The sequence below is a fragment of the Aotus nancymaae genome, unplaced genomic scaffold, assembly GCF_030222135.1.
Source record: "Aotus nancymaae isolate 86718 unplaced genomic scaffold, 86718_ANA_hifiasm-v0.15.2.pri h1tg000008l, whole genome shotgun sequence".
Lineage (NCBI taxonomy): Eukaryota > Metazoa > Chordata > Mammalia > Primates > Aotidae > Aotus > Aotus nancymaae.
In genome coordinates this window covers 30,672,679-30,700,645 of record NW_026988419.1, presented here as the reverse complement: position 1 = coordinate 30,700,645, position 27,967 = coordinate 30,672,679, and the positions used below count along the sequence as shown (strand labels likewise).

Below are 27,967 nucleotides of genomic sequence, written 5' to 3'. Positions count from 1 at the left end.
TGAAGGCACAGAAATAAACAAAACATTACAATTCTGTCCTTAAGGAGGGTATAATCTAGTGGTGGGAAGAAAAACAACAGATAAATACATAGAATGTTGACTACTGTTAACTGTTCAGGTGGTTTCGGGGGAAAGGGATACTGTATTTTTTGTGCCCTCTGAGGGCAGGGAGTATTGCATTTTAGATATGCAGTTCAGGGAAGGCCTCATTTAAAAAGATGACATTTGACCAAATACCCAAAGGAAGTTAGGGATTCCACTATGCAGATATGCCTACTGTATAAGATATTAATATGGCTAAAGAGGAGAAGGTTTTTAGGACGTGTAATTAGAGAAGTAGCCATGTCCAGTAGGCCCACTGTAATTAAAAAAGGAGAAGAGATACAAAGATTGAGTTTCAACCTGAACAGGTCCAAAAGAGAAGAGAATTGGCAAAGGCAGGATGCCAAGAAGGAGTGACCAGTAGGAGGAAAACCAGGAAAGCCAAGTGAAGAGAGTGTATCAAGGAATAGGAAATAATAAACTGTATTAAATAATGTGATAAGCCAGATTTAGACAGGAGTTAGCTAATCATGACCCTGACAAGAGAAATTTAGTAGAGTGATGGAGATAAAACTTGACTGGAATGAGTACAAGAGAAAGTGGAAGGAAAGTAACAGAGACCATGCATACAGATAATTACATCACATTTTTCTGCAGAGGAGCAGAGAACTGCAAGGGCAAGTGGGAGTCAAGAGCAAGAGGTTTAAGTGATGGAAACAAATCCATTTCAGATGCTGGGCAGGCCCGGGCGTGGTGACTCACACCTGTAATCCTAGCACTTCGGGAGATTGAGGCAGGAGGATCACTTGAGGCCAGGAGTTTGAAAGCAGTATGGGCAGCATAGTGAGACTCTGTGTCTAAAAACAAATACAAAAATTAGCCAGGTATGGTGGCACAGGCCTGTAATCCCAGCTACTTGGTAGGCTGATGTGGGAGGATCACTTGAGCCCAGGTGGTGGAGACTGCAGTGAGCTGTGATTACACCACTGCACTCCAGCCTGGGTAACAGAGGAAGACCCTGTCTCAAAGAAAAATATCAGCAAAAAATAAATCTGGGTCAGAGGATTTGATTACCTGAGGAAAAAAGGAACAGAATCCTGGGGCCTTTGAGAACAGGTCACTGTAAATATTCGTATTTTTCCATAAGAAGCTATTCATAAAATAGTTTTACTACTTTTACATTAAATCTTTAATTTTAAAAAATGCTAACAAATATTATCATACAGATATCTATAATTTCATACCATTGAGTCTTAGCTGGTATTTCTCTACTATCTTGAGAAGTTCAGTGCATGTCTCTTGAATGGAGTGAAAAACCTTGAAATACAAATTATATTAAGACAATTTAAAGAACCATAAACAAATGTACGTTATAAGCACTTCAAAAGCGTAACATTTTGTTATAGGTATTATATCTATCTTAAAAACATTATATCTATTTTTCCTTGGCTTTGACATACTTCAATTTTTGTTATATGTCTGATGTATAAAGTACATTCCCCCATGAGAGTTGGAAAAAATGATGATAAATATAGGGGAGTAAACAAAAAATTAAAACTGAAGTTTGTCCTCATCTCAGCCCCAAACTATCTAAATAATAAAAAGACAAATCTAATATAAATTGCATCAAATATTGCCAACCACAGATGAACAGAGTACAGATAACCTTAGAAGGTGTTAACTCCAAGTATTGGCTTTTCTCCCATATTGGTCTAAGCAAAACAGATTAGTAAATTTACTATAAAAATTAATAATGTATTATAACATCAAACATAAATTATTTTTAGATTCTTTTTGTTTAGAATTTTCCATAGATATTAATTATTTGATTACTACTGCTAATTGCTAACAGAAAATATCCATTAGTCTCTCATTTCAAAATTAAGCACATGAAAATTTGAGATGAGGACACACTATACACATGACATAACTCTTCACACAAATAAATGTAGGTGTTCCCAGATAAATAAGCTGGCATAAGTTTTAGTGTACAGCCTTCTCACAAAGTGCTACAATGAGGATTTTTTTTTTAAGCAAGGGCTGTCTGTTCAGAATCATCTTCACTGAAGAATTTTTATGTGACTTAGTTAAAAAAGACCTTGGTACTGTTGTATAGTATTAAGCCCTAACCCTTTGATTGTCAAATGCCCAATATCATCAAGAAACCTGCACATTCTATCTCTAGAGCAGTTTTATTATTTTTTTGATGTTTGATCAAACCTACAGAAGACTGATAATAAACACTAAAATATTAAAGGAGGGGAAGGCATCAATTTTCCTTATAAGTTTAGACATGTTTGAAGTGCAGTTGGTATCTGAATTTGACAACTGTAAAATCTGTTTTAAATGAATGTGGAAGAAGGTTAGAAAATAATACAAAAAAGGTAGTTCTACTAGGATGAAGTGATTGTGCTTGATTTTTTTTCCCACAGGTCTTTTCAAGATTTACATACCATTGCTTTTTATTTTTATAATAAAACTGTTTCTCATTCTTAAAAAATAGTACAAATGTGAGAGAAAGTTCTTGGTTGATTCCAAATGTTTATCTAATGGACAGATTTACACTGAATATAAAACATATCACCCATAGATGACCTAACAATGTAAAACAATATCAAAACCTCATACATTCTCACTTCTCTAGGAATAAATCTGGAACAACATACTGTTGTGTTAAAACATACAACACCAATAATAATAAAGTCTCACTTTTACACATTTGTCATTGAATCCTAAGAATACTTTTCAACAGAAACAGTAAAAGCTTGTAAATTTTTATGTATTTCCATATTTGTTTCAGCAATGACATAAGTTTACTTTATGCAGAAGAAAATACTTGATCAAGACCAGTTTAATTAGACCTATATTTGGAAGAATCCTACCATAATGATTATATTCCAAGCATAACAGAATCTCTGCTTGGAAATATTTGAAAGAGTTAGCTTGAATTAGAATATATATGTTGAGTTAGTAAATCTGCATTTAAAAATTCAGACTTCTGTATTCATTTATATGATATTCTTCTCTAATTAGCCTAATTACTTTAAACCATTTATTGGTTTAAAATTGTTCCATGGCAATTATTTATTTAAAATAAAAAACAGCCAAAAAAGGCATTAAGAAGTATTTCAATAACTCTATCTTTTAGTAAAATAGAAACAATAACTCTTATCTTCATTCACTATTTGATTTTAATTATTTCAGTGAAGTATAAGACTTCATATCAAAGTACTACAAAACAGTACGACATGATATATAATGAGTATATGGTCTTAATTGGGACTGTTATTAATTCACTAGCTTAAAAATTATAATATGTGTGCCAGAGAAACTACTTTATTCATATTTTATCTAATTTAGTGGATACCAATTTTGTGAATTCTCAGTTTGCGAGACCTGTGACCTCCTATTCAGAGCTCTAATTGACAGCTGGCTACAACTAAACATTCTATTATCAAATTTGCATTTATCCCCACAAGCTCTCCAGTTTGAAAACTTGTTGCAGTCCCCCATCGTGTCCCAAATAATAGACAATACACAGAATGCTCAAATTTACCTCAAGTTTAGCATCCAGTTCAGCATCAGATGCCACCAAGTGCTCATCCTCTTTTTTTCCTGTTGCTTTGATAAAGACCTGTTTAGTTTTCCAGTATTTCTTTTGCATTCTGCTCACTACTGACTGATTATCTTCTGGTCTGGGTTGCCCAAAGGAATCCATGGAGTGACTAAAATGAACAGACTAAAATTGAACTTCTTAAAAGATATATATGTTTATATAATAATAATAATAATAGAATAAAATGTATATAATAACAATAATAAATGTTTAGCTAGCCAATATTTAATCTGACAAATGGAAAAAAGGTACTAAATGCAATTTTTTTTAAGAGTAAGGGTCTCATTCCATCACCCAGGCTGGACTGTAGTGGTGCAATCATAGTTCACTATAATGTGGGCTCAAGTAATCTGTCTCAGCCTCACATAGCACTGGGATTACAGGTGTGAACCACCACACCTGGCCCCTAATATTAATCTTCACAGTCAAACATGCTAATGCTTGCTTTATATGGTCTAAATGTATAATTTCAACTTGCACAAGAAACAGGCAAAAAATTAATTATATTTACATTAATTTCAGTTGGATGACAAAGGTAATAAAACTTACAATTTTACAATTATGTCTAGAAAAGATATTTTGATATCTATTTATAGATGTTTATTACTTTCTAAGTTTTGCTTTTGTAATAAAACTGCAAAATGAACAAACTTGTACATATATCTTTACATACTATCAGTTCCTTAGGTAAAGTTCCTATAGTTATAATTGCTATGTCAGACAAACATCCATTTAATAAATATTCTCAGATATGCAAAGATTCCAACACATACTCTTTAAAAATCACTCAAAGAAATATTTTAATGCCCAATAAATTCTATACAAATAAAGTCCTTAGGTATAAGGGAAGATATGTTATAAAAGAAATACAGATGGACATTGTAAACTGTAAACATAAAAATTAATGTCGAAGAAGTTATTCTTAACAAGGTTAACATGGCTATATAAGGAAATGCAAATGTGAAAAGTATTTCTTAAGGATATGTAAAAAGAAGAAATACTAATAACAGTTTGGATCTAAAGCCCAAATTATTCCAATAAACTGTTAAGAGTAGGAACAAAAGGGAAATGCTCAAGTATGTGACTCATTAGTTATTTCCAGGCACATCAATAGATGCTATTGTATTTTTCATGTTAGTAACGAAATAGAGGTTCACTTTCTTTTAATTTGAGTAATTACTAATTAAATAAAAATAGGAAGTCTAATTTCCAAATTACTAGGGGTAAACAAAAGAGCCAGAAAAACTGTAGCAAAAGCAAAAGACCAAGTGAGTAAAACAGGAGTAAGGCAATATAACACACGGTACAAAACAAGAAGATAGAAGAAGAACAATTATATTATTTAGTATGATAGATGCAAACTTCTTTTTAAATACAAAGAATCTCAAATCATAAAAAACAAAAATCGAAATTCAACTATATGGTATTGGAGATCCATCTAAAACAAAATGCCACAGAAAGATAAAAATAAAGATATGCGTTAAGATATATCAGTTAAATAAATACTAACAGAAAGAAATTAGTATAGCTATATTAATATCAGACAAAGTAGATTTAAATAAAAAGCATAAAATGAACAAGGACAAGCTGTAGAGTCCACAAAGTGGCCAATTTTCCAGATAACCTCTGGATTATTAGCCTTTGGATATCTTCCTAGATTCCTGGGCAGTATATATTAGTCATCATTTAATTGCCAAACCTCCAAATATGTTACCCTGGATAATTTGTCTGGACATAATTTGGAATAGAAAATAATGTGGGAACTTAATTTGGGTACATAGGGAGCATGGATTTGATATAAGCATTATACTGTTCTGACACATCTAGTGTCTTGAGGGAAACTTAGTTTTTCTTTCCCATCCAGTTTTTTTCTGCTTTTGGTTGCTCTCAACTGCTTTCAGTCCTCCTCCTCCTTCCTTCCACCGCCAATTTTAAAATAATTATAAGCAGTCCAACCATATGACAAACTGTTAATCTCTTCTACTAAACTGACTGCAGGTTTAGGCTCAATCAATTAGGAGAACAAAATGCTAGGGAGTATCAGGAAAGAATACCTCTTCCCTACGTCAACTTCCATGTTGATGTAGCTCAAACAATATATTCCTCTCCTCGCAACCACTCTCTCAGCATCTCCTTCTCAGAAAAGAAAGAGTAAGTTATCTGATTGGAAATTTTACAGTAATAAATTCAACTCCTCTATATCTGAAAACTATCTTGCCTGCAGAGGGCACACATTCCCTGGCAAAAGGAGAAAGTGACTGGGAGGATAAATCTGCAAAAGGTGAGATTTGTACATTTGTGGGTTTTTTTTGTTGTTGTTTTATTTTGTTTTTTGAGACAAAGTCTTGCTCTGTCACCCAGGCTGGAGTGCAGTGGCGCAATCTGGGCTCACTGTAACCTCTGCCTCCCAAGTTCAAGCTATTATCCTGCCTCAGCCTCCTGAGTAGCTGGGACTACAGGCGCATGCTGCCACATCCAGCTAATTTTTTGTATTTCAGTAGAGACGGGGTTTCACCGTGTTGCCCAGACTGGTCTCGAACTCCTAAGCTCAAGCAATCCACCTGCCTCAGCCTCCCAAAGTGCTGGGATTATAGGTGTGAGCCACCATGCCCGGCCCACATTTGTGGTTTTTATGACCCAGGGCACTGCTAAATGTGCTTGCCACTGGAGGTAGGTTAGGCAGGAAGCCAAGTCTCATGGGCTTGATAGATCAGATAACAGAGTTCAATGCTGGCAGAACTATCAGATATTTAGGAGGGATTTCATAAAAGGGAAGAAGCCAAAGAGGAGGTAAACCCCAAAATACGTATATAAAGTCCTCCCAAGACCTGTGCTAATCACTAAACTAATTGTGAGGCAAGGGAGAGAAATCCAGGAATCGTGGCATAAATCGGCCACTGAAAGATGAAATAACTAAGTGAAGATTTCGGCACTACCACTAGAGAGGAGACAGTTTGGAATCTGAGTTCAGTCCAGTTAACTGGCTTCTAGAATAAAAATTCTGTTTCGGAGAAGCAAAACAGAATCCGGAATCTCTCAAATGCATCATTCAAAATGCCAAGTATTCAATAAAAAAACACTAGACATACAAAGAAATAGGAAAATGTGACCCATACTCCAGTGGGGAGAAAGCAGTCAATAAAAACAGACCCCAAAGATTTCCCAGATACTGCAATCATCAGATAATTACTTTAAAGCAACTATTAACATATACACAGACTTAATGTAGGATGTATGCATGATAAATGAACACATTGAAAATATTAGAAAACAAGCAAAACTCTCCAGTTACTAAATTCAGTAACTGTAATTTAAAATTCACTGAAACTGAGTGTGGAAACTCATGTCTGTAATCCCAGCATTTTGGGAGGCTGAGACAATAGGACCTCTTGAACCCTGGAGTTTGAGGTTACAGTGAGCCATGATTATGCCACTGTACTCCAGCCTGGGCGACAGAGTGAGTGACAGACTGCCTCTTTAAAAAATAATAGAGCCGAGCGTGGTAGCTCATGCCTGTAATCCCAGCACTTTGGGAGGCTGAGGCAGGCAGATTATAAGGTCAGGAGATTGAGACCATCCTGACCAACATGGTGAAACCCCGTCTCTACTAAAAAAACAAAAATTAGCTGGGTGTGGTGGTATGTGTCTGTAGTCCCAGCTACTAAAGAGGCTGAGGCAGGAGAATTGCTTGAACCTGGGAGGTGGAGGCTGCAGTGAGCTGAGGTCACGCCATTGCACTCTAGCCTGGTGACAGAGTGAGACTCCTTCTCAAAAAAATTAAATAAATAAATAAATAATAACTGGACAGGATTAAGAGCAAACTGAAGATGGCAGAAGTGAAAGTTTCTTCTCAACAAAAATTACCAATCTAAAAACTGGGGTGGGGATAGGAGGAGGAAGAAGAACCAAAAGAGAAGAGATAGAATGGGACAGAAAAATATTCGAAAAAGTAAAACATCCCCAAATTTGTTAATGATATTAATTTACAGATCCAATAAGCTAACTGACAAACTCCACACAGGATAAATACAAAGAAAACACAAATACACATGTCATAGACAAACCACTTAAATCCAGATAGAAAAAAAAAATAGCAAAGAAAACCTATCTTGAAAGCAATGGAGAAAAGTGGCATATTACACACAAGGTAGCAAAAATACAAATAGGTCAGTTCTCAATAAAAACAACAAAAGTCAGACTAAATGGAAGGACATATTTAAGGTACTGAAAGAAGAAAGATCTGTTGACCCCTAATTCTACATCTATTGAAACTGTCCTTTTAAAAATGAAAGTGGTGGGAGCACAGTGGCTCAGGCCTGTAATTCCAGAACTTTAGGAAGCTGTGGGGGAAGATCACTGGAGCCTAGGAGCTCAATACCAGTCTAGGCAAGATGGCAGGACTTCATATCCACAAAAAAATTTTAAAAACATTAGCCATGTATGGTGGTGTGAGCCTGTAGTCCAAGCTACTCAGGAGGCTGAGGCAGAAAATTGCTTCAGCCCAAGAGTTTGAGGCTAGAGGAGTATGTTCTAACCAAATGCAAGGAAGCTAAAAACATTGAAAACAGGTTAGATGAATTGATAACTAGGATAACCAGTTTAGAGAAGAACATAAATGACCTGATGGAGCTGAAAAGCACAACATGAGAACTTCATGAAGCATACACAAGAATCAATAGCCAAGTTGATCAAGTGGAAGAAAAGATATCAGAGATTGAAGATCAACTCAATGAAATGAAATAAAGTGAGAAGACAAGATTAGAGAAAAAAGAGTGAAAATAAATGTACAAAGCCTCCAAGAAATATGGGACTATGTGAAAAGACCAAATCTATGTTTGATTGGTGTACCTGAAAGTGACAGGGAGAATGGAACCAAATTGGAAAATACTCTTCAGGATATTATCCAGGAGAACTTCCCCAACTTAGCAAGGCAGGCTGACATTCAACTTCAGGAAATACAGAGAATACCACAAAGATACTCCTTGAGAAGAGCAACCCCAAGACACATAATCGTTAGATTCACCAAGGTTGAATGAAGGAAAAAATGTTAAGGGGAGCCAGAGAGAAAGGTCAGGTTACCCACAAAGGGAAGCCCATAAGACTAACAGTGGATCTCTTGGCAGAAACCCTATGAGCAAGAAGAGAGTGGGGGCCAATATTCAACATTCTTAAAGAAAATAATTTTCAACCCAGAATTTCATATCCAGCCAAACTAAGCTTCATAAGCAAAGGAGAAATAAAATCTTTTACAGACAAGCAAACGCTGAGAGATTCTGTCACTACCAGGCCTGCCTTACAAGAGCTCCTGAAGGAAACACTAAACATGGAAAGGAACAACCAGTACCAGCCACTCCAAAAACATAACAAATTGTAAAAGGCCTTCGATGCTATGAAGAAACTACATCAACTAACAGGCAAAATAACCAACTAGCATCATAATGACAGGATCAAATTCAGACATAACAATATTAACCTTAAATGTAAATGGGCTAAATGTTCCAATTAAAAGACACAGACTGGCAAACTGGATAGAGTCAAGACCCATCAGTGTGCTGTATTCAGGAGACTCATATCACATGCAAAGACATACAAAGGCTCAAAATAAAGGGATGGAGGAATATTTACCAAGCAAATGGAAAACAAAAAGCAGGGTTGAAATTCTAGTTTCTGATAAAACAGATTTTAAATCAACAAAGATCAAAAGATACAAAGAAGGGCATTACATAATGGTAAAGGGATCAATGCAACAAGAGCTAACTATCCTAAATATATATGCACCCAATACAGGTGCACCCAGATTCATAAAACAAGTTCTTAGAGACCTACAAAGAAACTTAGACTCTCACACAATAATAGTGGGAGACTTTAACACCCCACTGTCAAAATTAGATCAAAGAGACAGAAAATTAATATGAATATCCAGGACTTGAACTCATCTGTGGAACAAGAAGACATCTACAGAATTCTCCACCCCAAATCAACAGAATATACATTCTTCACAGCACCACATTGCACTTATTCTAAAATTGACCACGTAATTCAAAGTAAAACACTCTTCAGCAAATGCAAAAGCACGCAAATCATAACAGTCTCTCAGACTACAGTGCAATCAAATTAGAGCTCAGGATTAAGAAACTCACTCAAAACCACACAACTACTTGGAAACTGAACAACCTGCTCCTGAATGAATACTGGGTAAATAATGATATTAAGACAGAAATAAAGATGTTCTTTGAAACCAATGAGAACAAAGATACAACACACCAGGATCTCTAGGACACATTTAAAGCAATGTGTAGAGGGAAATTTATAGCCCTAAATGCCCACATCAGAGAGTGGGAAAGATCTAAAATTGACACTCTAATGTCACAATTAAAAGAACTAGAGAAGCAAGAGCAAACAAATTCAAAAACTAGGAGAATACAAGAAATAACTAAGATCAGAGCAGAAGTGAAGGAAATAGAGACACAAAAAAACCTTCAAAAAAAAATCAATGAATCCAAGAGCTGTTTTTTTTTAAAGATCAACAAAATGGACAGACCACTAGCCAGACTAATAAAGAAGAAAAGAGAGAAGAATCAAACCAATGCAATAAAAAATGATAAAGAGGATATCACCATTGATCCCACAGAAATACAAACTACCATCAGAGAATACTATAAACACCTCTATGCAAATAAACCAGAAAATCTAGAAGAAATGGATAGACTCCTGGACACATACACCCTCCCAAGACTGAACCAGGAAGAAGTCAAATCCCTGAATAGACCAATAACAAGTTCTGAAATTGAGGCAGCAAATAACAGCCTACCAATCAAAAAAAGTCCAGGACAAGATGGATTCACAGCCAAATTCTAGCAGAGGTACAAAGAGAAGCTGGTACCATTTCTTCTGAAACTATTCCAAACAATAGAAAAAGAAGGACTCCTGAACTCATTTTAAGAGGCCAGCATCATCCTGATACCAAAACCTGGCAGAGACACAACAAAAATAGAAAATTTCAGGCCAGTATCCCTGAACATGGATGCGAAAGTCCTCAATACAATACTGACAAACTGAATCCAGCAGAACATCAAAAAGATTATCCACCACGATCAAGTTGGCTAAATCCCTGGGATGCAAGGCTGGTTCAACATACACAAATCAATAAAAGTAATACATCACATAAACAGAACCAATGACAAAAACCACAGGATTATTCTTAGTAGATGCAGAAAAGGCCTTCAATAAAATTCAACTCCCCTTCATGCTAAAAACTCTCAATAAACTAGATATTGATGGAACATATCTCAAAATAGTAAGAGTTATTTATGACAAACCCACAACCAATATCATACTGAATTAACAAAAACTGGAAGTATTCCCTTTGAAAACCAGCACAAGACAAGGATGCCTCTCTCACCACTCCTATTCAACATAGTATTGGAAGTTCTGGCCACGGCAATCAGGCAAGAGAAAGAAATAAAGGATATTCAAATAGGAAGAGAGGAAGTCAATTTGTCTGTTTGCAGATGACATGATTGTACATTTAGAAAAGCCCATCGTCTCAGCCCAAAGTCTCCTTAAGCTGATAAGCTCAGGATACAAAATCAATGTGCAAAAATCACAAGCATTCCTATACACTAATAACAGACATACAGAGAAACAAATCATGAGTGAACTTCCATTCACAATTGCTACAAAGAAAATAAAATACCTAGGAATACAACTTACAAAGAATGTGAAGGACCTCTTCGAGGAGAACTACAAACCACTACTCAAGGAAATAAGAGAGGACACAAACAAATGGAAAAACATTCCATGCTCATGGTTAGGAAGAATATCAAGAAAATGAACATACTGACCAAAGTAATTTATAGATTCAATGCAATCCCCATCAAGCTATCATTGACTTTCTTCACAGAATTGGAAAAAACTACTTTAAATTTCATATGAAACCAAAAAAGAGTCTATATAGCCAAGACAATCCTAAGCAAAAAGAACAAAGCTGAAGGCATCACACTATCTGACTTCAAACTATACTACAAGGGTACAGTAATCAAAACAGCATGGTACTGGTACCAAAACAGATATATAGACCAATGGAACAGAACAGAGGCCTCAGAAATAACACCACACATCTACAACCATCTGATCTTTGACAAATATGACAAAAACAAGCAATGGGGAAAGGATTCCCTATTCAATAAATGGTGTTGGGAAAACTGGATAGCCATATACAGAAAACTGAAACTGGATCTCTTCCTTACACCTTATACAAAAATTAACTCAAGATGGATTAAAGACTTAAATGTAAGACCTACAACCATAAAAACCCTAGAAGAAAACCTAGGCAATACCATTCAGGACATAGGCATGGGCAAAGACTTCCTGACTAAAACAGCAAAAGCAATGGCAACAAAAGCCAACATCGACAAATGAAATCTAATTAAAGCAAAGAGCTTCTGCACAGCAAAAGAAACTATCATCAGAGTGAACAGGCAATCTACAGAATGGGAGAAAATTTTTGCAATCTATCCATCTGACAAAGGATTACTATCCAGAATCTACAAAGAACTTAAACAAATTTACAAGAAAAAACCAAACAACTCCATCAAAAAGTGGGCAAAGGATATGAACAGACACTTTTCAAAGAAGACATTCATGTAGCCAACAAACACAAAAAAATGCTCATCATCACTGGTGATTAGCGAAATGCAAATCAAAACCACATTGAGATATGTCACGTCAGTTAGAATGGCAATCATTAAAAAGGAAACAACAGATGCTAGAGAGGATGTGGAGAAACAGGAACGCTTTTACACTGTTGGTGGGAGTGTAAATTAGTTCAACCATTGTGAAAGACAGTGTGGTGGTTCCTCAGGGATCTAGAACTAGAAATACCATTTGACATGGCAATCCTATTACTGAGTATATACCCAAAGGATTATAAATCATTCTACTATAAAGACACATGCAGACATATGTTTATTGCAGCACTGTTCACAAGAGCAAAGATTTGGAACCAATCTAAATGCCCATCAATGATAGACTGGATAAAGAAAATGTGGTGGGGTAGGATCCAAGATGGCCGATTAGGAGTAGCTCAGGATTGCAGCTCCCAGCTAAAGCGTGGAGGATGAGTTGATGCCACATTTACAGACGAATTTTTATTGCTCACAGCCCAGGAGATTCCCAGGCAGAGGAGTCCCATGGGTAGCCAGCGCAGCTGTTTTGGCCGGCACGGCTGTTTTGGACGGCTCCCTGGTGCGGCGGGTCTCTGCACAAAATACATGGGTCCAGGAACCGTTTTAGCTGGTGATTGGAGCTCCTGGGAGACAGAGTCGCCCATTCAACTGATAAAAAAGGGGACTGAAACAGGGGGCCAGGCCAGGAGATTGCAGGGCAAAGAAGTGACATGAATCTCAGCGTGGCTGTTTCAGTTGGCTCAGTGGGTCGCCGCACAAGAAATCACACACATCCCGGCGTCTTTTCAACAGGCGACTGGAACACCTGGGAGACAGAGTTGCCTGTTCAACTGAAAAAAAAAAAGGGGGGTCTGAGGCAGGGAGCCATGTGATCAGGCTCACCTAGCTCCACCCCCACAAAAAAAAACAGCAATCTGAAACACTCTGGATTGAGAGTCTCACAGCAAGCACAGCTGAACCCAGGACGGTCCAGCTCTGTGGGGGAGGGGCGTCCGCCATTACCGAGGCAGTCCACCACTATGGAGGTAGTCCGCCATTGCTGAGGCAGCCTGCCATTGCTGAGGCAGGCCACCATTACGGAGAAAGTCCGCCATTATAGAGGTGGGCTGCCATTGCCAAGGCAGTTCTAACTATATCCGTATAAACAGGACTGCAGGGAAGTTCACACAGCAGCTGGGCAGAGCCCACAGCAGTTTCGCAAAGCCTCTGCAGGCAGATAGTGATTAAGCTGCCTCCTCCCTGGGCAGGGCAGCCCTTAAAAAAGGCAGCAACATGACAGAGACTTATAAATAAAGCCCTAACTCGCCGGGACAGAGCACCTGGGAAAAAAAAAAAAAGAGAGGGTTTATGAGTTCTGCTGCAGCAGACTTAAACGTACCTGCCCAGTAGCTCTGAATGAACAATGGAGCTCACAGATCAGCACTTGAGCTCCTATAAAGGATAGACTGTCTCCTCAAGCAGCTCTCTGACCCCCATATATCCAAAGAGTCACCTCATAAAGGCGAGCTCAGACTGACATCGGGCGGGTATCCTTCTGGGACAAAGATAGCAGAAGAAACTGACAGCAACCCTTACTGTTCTGCAGCCGCTGCAGGTGGTCCCCAGGCAAGCAGGGCCTGGGGAGGACCTCAGCAGTCTTACAGCAGAGGGGCCTGAATGTTAGAATGAAAACTAAGAAACAGAAAGAAGTAACTTCATCATCAATAAACTGGACATCCACTCAGAGACCCAATCTGAAAGCCAACAACTACAAAGACGACAGGTGGATAAATCCACAAAGATGGGAAGAAACCAGCACAAAAAGGATGAAAACACCTGAAACCAGAATGCCTCTCCTCCTACAAGGGATCACAACTCCTTACCAGCAAGGGAACAAGGCTGGATGGAGAATGAGTGTGATGAATTGACAGAAACAGGCTTCAGAAGGTGGGTAATAAGAAACTTCGCTGAGCTAAAAGAACATGTTCAAACCCAATGCAAAGAAACTAAGAACCTTGAAAAAAGATTTGATGAAATGCTAATGAGAATGGACAACTTAGAGAGGAATATAAGTGAATTGATGGAGCTGAAAAAAACAACACGAGAACTTCGCGAAGCATACACAAGTTTCAACAGCCGAATTGACCAAGCAGAAGAAAGGATATGAGAGGTCGAAGATCAACTCAATGAAATAAAATGAGAAGGAAAGATTAGAGAAAAAAAGGTAAAAAGGAATAAACAAAGTCTCCAAGAAATATGGAACTATGTGAAAAGACCTAATCTATGTTTGATAGGTGTACCTGAATGCGATGGAGAGAATGAATCCAAGCTGGAAAATACTCTTCAGGATATCATCCAGGAAAACTTCCCCAACCTAGCAAGGCAGGCCAATATTCAAGTCCAGGTAATACAGAGAACACCACAAAGATATTCCTCAAGAAGAACAACCCCAAGGCACCTAATCGTGAGATTCACCAGGGCACCAGGGTCGAAATAAAGGAGAAAATGTTAAGGGCAGCCAGAGAGAAGGGTCGGGTTACCCACAAAGGGAAGCCCATTAGACTCACAGCAGATCTCTCAGGAGAAACCCTACAAGCCAGAAGAGAGTGGGGGCCAATATTCAACATCCTTAAAGAAAAGAACTTTCAACCCAGAATTTCATATCCAGCCAAACTAAGCTTCATAAGTGAAGGAGAAATAAAATCCTTTATGAACAAGCAAGCACTCGGAGATTTCATCACCACCAGGCCTGCTTAACAAAAGCTCCTGAAAGAAGCATTAAATATAGAAACAACCAGTAGCAGCCACTCCATAAACATACCAAATGGTAAAGAGCATCGACACAATGAAGAAACTGCATCAACTAACGGGCAAAACAGCCAGCTAGCATCAAAATGGCAGGATCAAATTCACACATAACAATATTTAACCCTAAATGTAAATGGGCTAAATGCCCCAATCAAAAGACACAGACTGGAAAATTGAATAAAAAGCCAAAACCCATTGGTGTGCCATATCCAGGAAATACATCTCACATGCAAGGATACGTAAAGGCTCAAAATAAAGGGATGGAGGAAGATTTACCAAGCAAACGGAGAGAAAAAAAAAGCAGGAGTTGCAATTCTAGTCTCTGATAAAATAGACTTTAAACCAACAAAGATCAAAAGAGACAAAGAAGGACATTACATAATGGTTAAAGGATCAATGCAACAAGAAGACCTAACGATCCTAAATATATATGGGCCCAATACAGGAGCACCCAGATACAAAAAGCAAGTTCTTAATGACTTACAAAGAGACTTAGACTCCCACACAATAATAGTGGGAGACTTCAACACCCTACTGTCAGTATTAGACAGATCAATGAGACAGAAAATTAACAAGGATATCCAGGACTTGAACTCAGACCTGGACCAAGCAAACCTAATAGACATTTACAGAACTCTCCACCCCAAATCCACAGAATATACATTCTCCTCAGCACCATATCACACCTACTCTAAAATTGACCACAAAATTGAAAGTAAATCTCTCCTCAGCAAATGCAAAAGAACGGAAATCATAACAGTCTCTCTGATCACAATGCAATCAAGTTAGAACTCAGAATTCAGAAACTAACTCAGAACCACACAGCTTCATGGAAACTGAACAACTGGCTCTTGAATGTTGACTGGATAAACAATGAAATGAAGGCAGAAATAAAGATGTTCTTCAAAACCAACGAGAATGAAGACACAATGTACCAGAACCTCTGGGACACATTTAAAGCAGTGTCTAGAGGAAAATATATAGCAATAAATGCCTACATGAGAAGCAAGGAAAGATCTAAAATTGACACCGTATTGTCAACATTGAAAGAGCTAGAGGAGCAAGATCAAAAAACCTCAAAACCTAGCAGAAGACAAGAAATAACTAAGATCAGAGCAGAACTGAAGGAGATAGAGACACAAAAAATCCTTCAAAAAATCAATAAATCCAGGAGCTGGTTTTTTGAAAAGATCAACAAAATAGACAGACCACTAGCCAGATTAATAAAAAAGAAAAGAGAGAATAATCAAATAGAGGCAACCAAAAACGATAAAGGGGATATCACCACAGATTCCTCAGAAATACAAACCATCATCAGAGATTATTACAAGCAACTCTATGCACATAAACTAGTAAACCTGGAAGAAATGGATAAATTCCTGGACACTTGCATCCTCCCAAGCCTAAACCAGAAAGAAGTTGAAACCCTGAATAGACCAATAACAAGGGCTGAAGTGGAGGCAGCAATTAATAGCCTACTAACCAAAACAGCCCAAGTCCAGATGGGTTCATAGCCGAATTCTACCAGACATACAAAGGAGAGCTGGTACCGTTCCTTCTGAAACTATTCCAAACAATCCAAAAAGAGAGAATCCTTCCCAAATCATTTTATGAAACCAACATCATCCTGATACCAAAACCCGGCAGAGACTTGACAAGAAAAGAAAACTTTAGGCCAATATCCATGATGAACATAGATGCAAAAATCTTCAATAAAATACTGGCACACTGACTGCAACAGCACATCAAAAAGCTTATCTACCATGATCAAGTAGGCTTCATCCTGGGGATGCAAGGCTGGTTCAACATATGCAAGTCTATAAACGTAATTCACCACATAAACAGAACCAAAGACAAAAACCACATGATTATCTCAATAGATGCAGAGAAGGCCTTTGACAAAATTCAACAGCTCTTTATACTAAAAATCCTAAATGAACTAGGTATCGATGGAATGTATCTCAAAATAATAAAAGCTATTTATAACAAACCCACAGCCAATATCATACTGAATGGGCAAAAACTGGAAGCATTCCCTTTGAAATCTGACACTAGACAAGGATGCCCTCTCTCACCACTCCTATTGAATATACTATTGGAAGTTCTAGCCAGAGCAATCAGGCAAGAAAAAGAAATAAAGGGTATTCAATTAGGAAAAGAGGAAGTCAAATTGTCTCTATTTGCAGACGACATGATTGTATATTTAGAAGACCCCATCGTCTCAGCCCAAAATCTCCTGAAACTGATAAGCAACTTCAGCAAAGTCTCAGGATACAAAATCAATGTGCAAAAATCACAAGCATTCCTATACACCAATAACAGACTTAAAGAGAGCCAAATCAAGAACGAACTGCCATTCACAATTGCTACAAAGAGAATAAAATACCTAGGAATACAACTAACAAAGAATGTAAAGGGCCTCTTCAAGGAGAACTACAAACCACTGCTCAACAAAATAAGAGAGGACACAAACAGATGGAGAAACATTCCATGCTCATGGTTAGGAAGAATCAATATCATGAAAATGGCCATACTGCCCAAAGTAATTTACAGATTCAACACTATCCCCATCAAGCTACCAATGACCTTCTTCACAGAACTGGAAAAAACCATCTTAAACTTCATATGGAACCAAAAGAGAGCCTGAATAGCCAAGTCAATTCTAAGCAAAAAGAACAAAGCTGGAGGCAACACACTGCCTGACTTCAAACTATATTACAAGGCTACAGTAATCAAAACAGCATGGTACTGTTACCAAAACAGAGCTATAGACCAATGGAACAGAACAGAGGCCTCGGAGGCAATGCCACACATCTACAACCATCTGATCTTTGACGAACATGACACAAACAAGCACTGGGGAAAGGATTCCCTGTTTAATAAATGGTATTGAGAAAACTGGCTAGCCAGTGCAGAAAGCAGAAACTGGACCCCTTCCTGACACCTTACACTAAAATTAACTCCAGATGGATTAAAGACTTAAACATAAGACCTAACACCATAAAAACCGTAGAAGAAAACCTAGGCAAAACCATTCAGGACATAGGCATAGGCAAGGACTTCATGACCAAAACACCAAAAGCATTGGCAACAAAAGCCAAAATAGACAAATGGGACCTAATCAAACTCCGCAGCTTCTGCACAGCAAAAGAAAGTCATTAGAGTGAATCGCCAACCAACAGAATGGGAAAAATTTTTGCAATCTACCCATCTGACAAAGGGCTAATATCCAGAATCTACAAAGGACTAAAACAGATTTACAAAAAAAAACAAACAAGCCCATTCAAAAGTGGGCAAAGGATATGAACAGACACTTTACAAAAGAAGACATATATGAGGCCAACAAACATAAGAAAAATGCTCATCATAACTGGTCATTAGAGAAATGCAAATCAAACTACATTGAGATACCATCTCATGCCAGTTAGAATCATGATCATTAAAAAATCTGGAGACAACAGATGCTGGAGAGGATGTGGAGAAACAGGAACACTTTTCCACTGTTGGTGGGAGTGTAAATTAGTTCAACCATTGTGGAAGACAGTGTGGCAATTCCTCAAGAACCTAGAAACAGAAATTCCATTTGACCCAGCAATCCCATATAGGGTATATATCCAAAAGATTATAAATCGTTCTATTATAAGGATACATGCACACAAATGTTCATTGAGGCACTGTTTACAATAGCAAAGACTTGGAGCCAATCCAAATGCCCACTGATGATAGACCCAGTCAGGAAAATGTGGCACATATACACCATGGAATACTATGCAGCCATAAAAAACGATGAGTTCGTGTCCTTTGTAGGGACATGGATGAACCTGGAAACCATCATTCTCAGCGAACTGACACAAGAACAATCAAACACCGCATGTTCTCACTCATAGGCAGGTGTTGAATAATGAGAACACATGGACATAGGGAGGGGAGCATCACACACTGGGGTCTGTGGGAGGGAAATAGGGGAGGGACAGTGGGGGTGGGGAGTTGGGGAGGGATAACATGGGGAGAAATGCCAGATACAGGTGATGAGGAGGAAGCCAGCAAACAACACTGCCGTGTGTACCTATGCAACAATCTTACATGTTCTTCACATGTACCCCAAAACCTAAAATGCAATAAGAAAAAAAAAAGGAAAAAAAATGCTAGAAAGAAATACAAAATATTAACAGTTGTCAATGTCGGCTGCTGTAAATATAGATATTGTGTTACTTTAGTCTGTATTTTTTATCTATCTCAACTAAATTAACAAAGAAATAAAAAAACACTAGTGTTATATGCATATGAGTCACCACTGGCAAAATAATAATGAGATACATAGAAGGTGACTATCTTTTAATGGTGAATACCGGATCTAAACACAAGTTTGAAAATTTTGATTTCAGAAAAAACCATGAAACTTAAGGAATGAATGAAGAACAGACAAAATGAAACAGGGTAATAAGGACAATATTAAATAACAAAATCTACTTTGAACAAGGAAATCTTTCCAGTTACAGACTATTTAAAAATCTTTCACATATCCCATCTGTTGATGTAAAAGAATATAAAAAGGGTAAAATTTTAAAGGAAGTACAGTGAGTACTGAAAAAGCTAAGTAAAAAAGTAAAGAAAAAATGTAAATACGGGATCACACAATGAAATCACAAAGTTTGGCAGTATAGAACAAAACAGTGTATTATCCATTTTCTATCTAGTATTTTGATATCTGGTCCTAGTTCCATAACTGGTATAAATTTTAATATTTTTTATGATAAATATTTATAATAAAAATATGGCATCCTTTTTCCACCAGTCTCATATTTGTAATTTTTCCTCTTTGGACTGGCTGATCTCTGAGCACCCTTTTAACTTTAAAATTATACTGGTAATTAGAACACTGCCTTCCACAGAGCTGTTTCAATGACTAGATAGACAAACAATCATTTTGTACTATTAAATAAATAGAGATTTCAAAGGATACTGGGTATGATAGGCACAGATAACAAATATAAAACGAGCTAAAATTTTGGTCATATAAAAATACATATATACCATTCGGAGATGTTTACTTGGCCAATAAATGTATCATTAACTCCTATTAAAGGATGAGGCACCTGTGGCTACTCAATAAATACTGATGTGAAGATGATTAAAGTAATATCGTCTTACATTACGTCGCCTGAGTCAGAACCAAATAAATCAATACATAAATACTTCTGGGAAAAATCAAAGCCACGGAAAAATGTTATCTTCCCAACAATCTATTTTACAGAGACCCATAGTTTATAACAGTTTTTATGCTGTGTGCATCAAGATCATCTATTACACGAAAAATGATTCCACCCCCTCTACTGGCAAAGCCCCAACATCGCGAGTGAGTTGCCAGGACGATCTCCCTGCTTTCCCCTCTCCGTCTTCCTTAGAGCATCAGGTATCTGACCACTGACATCACCTGGGCACCTGACCAGCTGACCTACGTTTCCAGGAGCCAGATCTGTGCCGTGGGGCCGGGTTCCCGGCCTGGGGAGCAGGATCTGTGCGCGGAGCCCCTCGCGGGGCTGTGCATTCTGCAGTCCACGGACATTTACTATGTTTTGTTTTTATCCATCGGTTGCCAATTAGTTTCTAAGGAAGACATTCCCATTACAAAATAATAGCGAAATAAAAATAAACACCACTTCAAAAGGAGGCCAGCAGGGAAGCACCTGAGGGCTGTTTGAGTGATTGGCCGCCGCCCCTATTACGAGCGACCACCACCACCTAGGAAAATCACCTCAACGAGCCCCAGGCCGACGCGCTCCTTCACAACAGCAAGCGTGGCCGGGAGGCGCCCCTCGGCCGCAGGAGACCCGGCCACACCAGAAACAGCTCCTCGCTGGTTTTGCCTGGGTGGAGGCCAGAAAAACCCCGAGCAGGGCTTCGCCCGTGAGAAGGCCGCAGGCAGCGGCCGGGGTCCCAAAGAGAACCGAAGAACCGAGGAGGCCAGCAAGGCCCTGAGAAGCCCCGCGCGCGCGTGGCCGGCGCCTCCCGCCGCGACCCCGCCTCCCGGCGTCGCCATGGGAACTCGGGATTTGGCCTCTGGGCCTGACCCTCGCCTGAGGGAGAAGAGGGGCAGGCTGGAGGCCGCAGACGCTTACCGCGACGCCGGAGCCGCGAGGTGACGCTCCTCCGCCGCCTCGGGTCGCGTTCGGCCGCGCGGGGGTCCGTCCCGGCACCCGTTCCGGCCGCCGCCCGCGAGCCCCGCGCCGCCTCCGGGCCGCTCCAGCAGCCCGTGCCCCTTCGCATCCGTGCGTGGAGGTGTCAGGCTCCCGCTGCGGGAGGCGGGAGATTTAAACCGCACGGTCTGGCGTCCGCGTTCGCCCCCCTCGGGCGCCGGCCTGACCCCACCGCGGGCCGGGCTCCGGACCGGTGCATCTCTCGGTCCGCCCTTGAATGAACTCGGGAACCCTCTCTATACCTCCTTTCCCATTTACTCTTTACTTAATAAAGTGAAATGACAAACACCAAGCCGGTCAGAACATCACGAGGAGGAGCTGCGTGTGAGCCTTTTGAGGCGTGGGGAAGTGAAAGGCATTAGCCCAGGGCCCTCCCGGCTCCCTCCCAGCCCCCGCGGCACCTGCTAGCCTTCCGGGGTCGCTCCTGAATCCTCGGGCAATCCTCAGTTCAGCACCACTGCTCCCTACGCGGAAAGCGTTCGCGCGCTATAGTTAATTCTCGTGTTAAAGGTTTAAAGAGTTGTAAATTAACAACCGATCATAACCAGTCTCAAATGCACAAATCCATTTCCATAATGTTTGTGATAAATGAATCTTCAAGAGTAAAAGGTAAAATCGGATCCTGAAAGTCTCAGGAAAAGAAAAAAAATAAGGCAAAACTATGTTACTACTGGTGGGAGATAATTAAATAAACTCAAACTGCATTCTTTTTAAAGATGACTCCAAAACTTAAAACAACTTTCCTAAAACAGCAGAATATGAATTATTGATAATTACAACTGTGATGCATAGGATAGCAAAGAATTAAAAAGTTACACTAGAGGTGATAACTAGGCTGTATGATCACCAAAGACAATGATGGGGTGAGATTCCAGAATATTAACAGTACAAAATACTCACCTTAACCAGGAAAGTATAATTTTAGAATAGGAAAAGTGGCAAGCTACAGAGGGTTAATTTGACTGAAAACATTAAATGTCTTTAGACTTTTACCCTGAGATATTTGGATTTCAAGGAATAGGCAAATACCTGAAATTACGTGCAAAATTTTGGCTGTCTTTTCTTTTCTTTTTTTAGGAGAGTCCACAGCTTTCCTCAGAAAGGTAAAAATTAGCGTTTGGCAAATATGGGTGATTGACATATTTCCTTTGATGGCTTTCCTGACTCTTAGTAAATGTGGCATTCTACTAAGAGGCATACTACTGTCTGGCTGTAATGGTCTATCTGCCTGTCTTCCGCATTAGATACTGAGCTGCTTCAAAGCTACTCCACCCTTACGCCTTTCTGCAGCCTTGTCACCCACCTAGCACAGTGCCTAATACAAACTAGGTCCTGAAAGAATGTTTAGTCCATCAATGAATGAACTGAAACAAAGATAGCTAATTAACAACTGAAGAATACATTATAAAATATCTGAAAAGAACAGATTATCTCTCACCCAAGGAATAAGTAACTAACATGACAAGTGAAATGACTTTCAAATGTTACTATGCCCCATAATAAAGTTCTTGGGGTATTTTAGAAAATGTTTGTTCCAACAAGATGAAGTTTAAGTCAAGAGAACAGTAAACTAATACCTTCTTCAGCTCAATCTGAGGCCGAGTAAGGTCCTCCAAGGAACATATCAGGAAGTCAGAATAGTGGCTATGGGCTGGGCCTATTGCTTTTATTCACTTAACTGGGGAAAATTACAGAAAGATACAGTGTCTCCAGGCCATCAATGAAGTGTACCATTTACATATTATCACTTTTTCTTCACAAGTCACTAAGCAAAGATGGCACAGTGTAGGAATAGTATTAGCAAATAATGTAGAGCTAGCTACTGATGCTCCTCCTGGACAGGAATCAAGTCTCACTCATATTTCATAAAAGTCTGTGGAATGAATTAATCTTCCTTTAGCTGTTGGATTGATAAAATGTTTAAATGGCTTGCACTAGGACAAGTGCGGTAGCTCACGCCTATAATCCCAGCACTTTGGGAGGCTGAGGTGGGTGGAGCACTTGAGGTCAGGAGTTTGAGAACAGCCTGGCCAATATGGTGAAAGCCTGTCTCTACTAAAAATTCAAAAATTAGCCCCGTGTGGTGGTGTGTGCCTGTAATCCCAGCTACTTAGGAGGCTGAGGCATGAGCATCGCTTGAACCCAAGAGGCGGAAGTTGCAGTGAGACGAGATCGTGCCACCGCACTCCAGCCTGGCAACAACAGAGCAAGACTCTACTTGCACTAGTCCCTTAACAAAATGAGGCAGCTCAGTCATTACAATTTAGTTTTGCATAAAACCTCTTTAGAAAATGAAATAATTTAACACCATTAAAATACTTTTAAATTTCATTTAGAATTACATTTATTGAAAGATCATTTAACTTTCTATCAACACATAATACACTTACACTAAGAAAAAAAAGGTTTTCCTCTGTTGTAGACTTCTATAAGCTAACTAGACAAGAACATTAGATGACTTGGAATGTAGGGCTCCACAAATGGGATCTAAACCTAGAGTCTTAGTTTCTTTAGAGTAATGGTCTTGGCTGACACGGTGGCTCATGCTTGTAATCCTGGCACTTTGGGAGGCGGATCACAAGGTCAGTTCAAAACCAGCCTGGCGAACATGGCGAAACCCCATCTCTACTAAAAAAACCAAAATAATTAGCAGGGCATGGTGGCACGTGCCTGCAGTCCCAGCTACTGGAGAGGGTGAGGCAGAATTGTTTGAACCTGGGAGATGGAGGTTGCAGTGAGCCTAGATTGCGCCACTTCACATCACTGCACTCCAGCCTGGGGTGACAGAGCGAGACTCTGACTCAAAAAAAAAAAAAGTAATGGTCTTCAATTTTATTTTTATGCAAACCTCTGGTTAATCTCCCAAATAAAACCTCAGTTGATATTAGAAAACATTAAAAATTATTTCACCATTTTGTACTGTTTTACTACAGATTAGAGGTCTATTGAATCTGACATCATAGAAAAAGCTCTATTTCAAGGCATTCCAGTTTCTTTGTAGCCTGTTGGATTTTACCGAAGATGTCAGGAGTAGCACTGTAGGTCAGTGACAGTGGGGTTGTGTAGAGCTATTTTCCCAGATACCCACATCAGTAATTACTTAGATATTGAAAGCTAAACATACTGTCTCTTCCCTACGACATTTTTGTTTATTCAAGTAAAGCTAGACACAGTATTAGATTTAGACACCATTCTAGAATTACAATTATTAAGATGATTTTAAATGTGAAATGTTACAGACATCATTTTAAAAGTACTTCCTCCCCCCCTGAAACAACCATTGAACTTAGTTATTATACTTTCACTACCATACACAGAATTGTTTGACATGTTTCTAAACTTTGTATCAGATTGTACCTAAAAGATAATTTATATGTAGTCTTGTCTTTTCTTTTCTTTTTTTTTTGAGACAGAGTCTCTCTGTCGCCAGGCGGGAGTGCAGTGGCACGATCTCGGCTCACTGCAACTTCCACCTCCCAGGTTCAAGTGATTCTCCTGCCTCAGCCTCCCAAGTGGCTGGATTACAGGCACGCTCCAACACACTCAGCTAATTTTTGTATTTTTAGTAGAGAAGGGGTTTCACCATGTTGGCCAAGATGGTCTCGATCTCTTGACCTCATGATCCGCCTGCCTCGGCTTCCCAAAGTGCTGGGATTACAGGCGTGAGCCACCGTGCCCAGCCTATCTGTAGACTTTATTACTCAGAGGTATGTTGCCCAGCTCCATTAACTGGCTACAGACCTTCACACTAGGTACTTAACCTGTCTGGATTGTGGTTTCCTTTAAATAACATGAATGACATAATTCAATTACATGATTAATAGGATAATTTCTAAAATTCATTTTTGCTCATATACAATTTCTACTAGAATATACAGAAATGGATCTTTATAAATATATTATTACAGTAATACATTTAGTAGTATATTAAAATTGAAATTAATTTTAAAGGCAAAAACATGCAAAGCTGAACACATTATGGTAATTTAGTACCCATGTCACTTAAATACATATAACCTTTCTGTTGGGTAAGTGAAGACACTTCCACGCTCACTCTTTCCATTTATAAAAATATCATTCTTGTGCATAAGAACTGACAAAATCATACCAGTTAAGAGCTTGAACTCTAAACTCCGATAAGTCCAAGTTCAAATCCACTGCCATGTCTTGCTTGCATGACTGTTCAAAACCTTAAATCTCTCTAACATATATTTTTCTCTCCTTTAAAATGCAAATTTAATTAGGTTTAATTCTATAAAACCAACCAAAAAAATTTATCTCCTAAATTATAATAAAGATATATTTATGGCTGGGCATGGTGGCTCACACCTATAACCCAGAACTTTGGGAGGCCGAGGTGGGCGGATCATTTGAGGTCAGGAGTTCAAGACCATCCCGACCAACACGGTGAAACCTCATCTCTACTAAAAATACAAAAAAAAAAATTAGCTGGGCGTGGTGGTGCATGCCTGTAATCTCAGCTACTCGGGAGGCCGAGGCAGGAGAATCTGAATCCAGGAGACGGAGGTTGCAGTGAGCTGAGATCGTGCCACTGCATTCCAGCCTGGGTGATAGGAGACTCTGTCTCAAAAAAAAAAAGATATGTTTGTTCAGGCTGGATGCAGTGGCTCATGCCTGTAATCCTAACACTTTGGGAGGCCAAGGTGGGATGACTGCTTGAGGCCAGGAGTTTGAGTCCAGCCTGGTCAACATAGCAAGACCCCATCTCCATAAAAATAAAATAATTTAAAAAAATTAAAAAATACATTTTGGGAGGCCGAGGCGGGCAGATCACGAGGTCAAGAGATCGAGACCATCCTGGCCAACATGGTGAAACCCCACCTCTACTAAAAATACAAAAATTAGCTGGGCATGGTGGCACACACCTATAGTCCCAGCTACTCGGGAGGCTGAGGCAGGAGAATTGCTTGCACCCAGGAGGCAGAAGTTGCAGTGAGCCGAGATTGTGCCACTGTACTCCAGCCTGGCGCCTGGCGCCTGGCAACAGAGTGAGACTCTGTCTCAAAAAAAAGAAAAAAAAAAATTAAAAAATAAGCTGGGTGTCGCAGCATGCACTTGTAGTCTCAGCAACTCAGGAAGCTGGGGCAGGAGGATCCCTTGAACCAAGGAGTTGGGCCTAGATGACAGAGCTAGACTGTGTCTTGTAAAAAGAGATATATTTGGTTCATATAACAAAATACTATTATTGTGTGTGATACTTAACCTATAATAGTAAAAAATGTGAACAATGAAGTGACTAAAATGTTCCTGCTGTTTTTACACGTGGCAGTTTCTGGCTAGTAAAATCTAGATTCTAATTAGTGGCTTTTTAAATAAAAAAGATACTAATTGAATATCCCTTGCATATAGTCTTAAGATGTCGTATTTTTTCCAGTTGCCTGACCATTTGGAGTTTGGCAACAACAACAACAACAACAACAAAAATGTCATATTTTTTCCTTTTAGAAGCCATAGTAGTATCTATTAAAAATCAGTATTTTTTAAGTTACTGCTATCAGGGAAAAAAAAAAAAATCCAGTATTTTTGGCCAGGCACTGTGGCTTGCCTATAATCTCAGCACTTAGGAAGGCTGAGGCATTAGGACTGCCTGAGGCCAAGAGTTCATGACCAGCCTGGGCAACACAGCAAGACTCTGTCTCCAAAAAAATTTTTAAATCAGCCAGATGTGGTGATGTGTGCCTATGGTCCTAGTTACTCATGAGGCTGAGGTGAGAGGATTCCTTGAGTCCAGGAGTTCAAGGCCGCAGTGAGCTATAATCAGGCCACTGCACTCCAGCCTGGGCAATATAGTGAGACCCTGTCTCTAAAAAATAAAAACAATTTTTCAAAAAGTTTAATATTTTCCTTATATTTGTTATATGTAATAAACTGTGACATTTTTCCAAAACTACAATATATCAAAAGAATTTTAGACTGTGTGAACAGATTTCAATGTTATTATCAGGAATTTCCAGATGGCGTTTATTTTGTTTTGCAGGGTTGTGTTGTTCAATTATACAATTATGTGCATTTTATATCAATTTAAACTTTTGTTTGTTCTTTCTCCAATATTATACTAGGAAGCATTATGATATAATATTATGCATTGTTGACAAGAGTTCCAAAATGGTTAAATTCAAAGGAAAGGAAAAGAAAATACCGATCTTCTCACAAAGCTATGGTTTTCTACAAAGGCATGAGCCACCATGCCTGGCCAAGGAACTTCTTAAAACTTTATGTGGGATGGGTTCGGTGGCTCATGCCTGTAATCTCAGCACTTTGGGAGGTCCAGGCGGGCAAATCACTTGAGCCCAGGAGTTCAAGACCAACATGGGCAACATGATAAAACCCTGTCTCTATAAAAAAATTGGCCAGGTGTGGTCCCAGCTACAAGGCTGAGATGGGAGGATGGCTTGAGCCCAGAAGGTGGAGGTTGCAAGTTTGCAGCATTGCACTCCAGTATGGGTGACATAGTGAGACCCTGTCTCTACAAAAAAACAAGCAACCAAAAATACAACCTTTGTTTGACAAAAGAGCAAGCATCAACATTTTAAGGAACTGCACTACTGGTTCACAGCGGTGGCTCACGCCTTTAATCCCAACACTTTGGGAGGCTGAGGTGGGCCAGATCCCAAGGT

General features: G+C 39.1%; 1 protein-coding gene across 3 annotated transcripts in view; it reads right to left on the bottom strand.

Annotated features, from left to right (window-relative positions):
- The window catches only part of ICA1L (islet cell autoantigen 1 like), a 75,792-nt gene extending 54,506 nt beyond the window's left edge, over window positions 1-21,286 (bottom strand). The window contains exons 1-3 of one of the 3 annotated variants that reach the window (XM_064373153.1): window positions 21,252-21,286; window positions 3,599-3,767; window positions 1,287-1,359 (exon numbers count right to left, since the gene is read on the bottom strand). In XM_064373153.1, the coding sequence (XP_064229223.1) occupies window positions 1,287-1,359; window positions 3,599-3,760 (235 nt within the window). In that variant the 5' untranslated portion in view covers window positions 3,761-3,767; window positions 21,252-21,286. Of the gene's footprint in view, window positions 1-1,286; window positions 1,360-3,598; window positions 3,768-20,887; window positions 20,912-21,251 lie in introns of those variants that run through there. The other 2 variants (XM_064373154.1, XM_012446329.2) reach the window with 2 other exon arrangements.
- Between the last annotated feature and the right edge of the window lie 6,681 nt (window positions 21,287-27,967).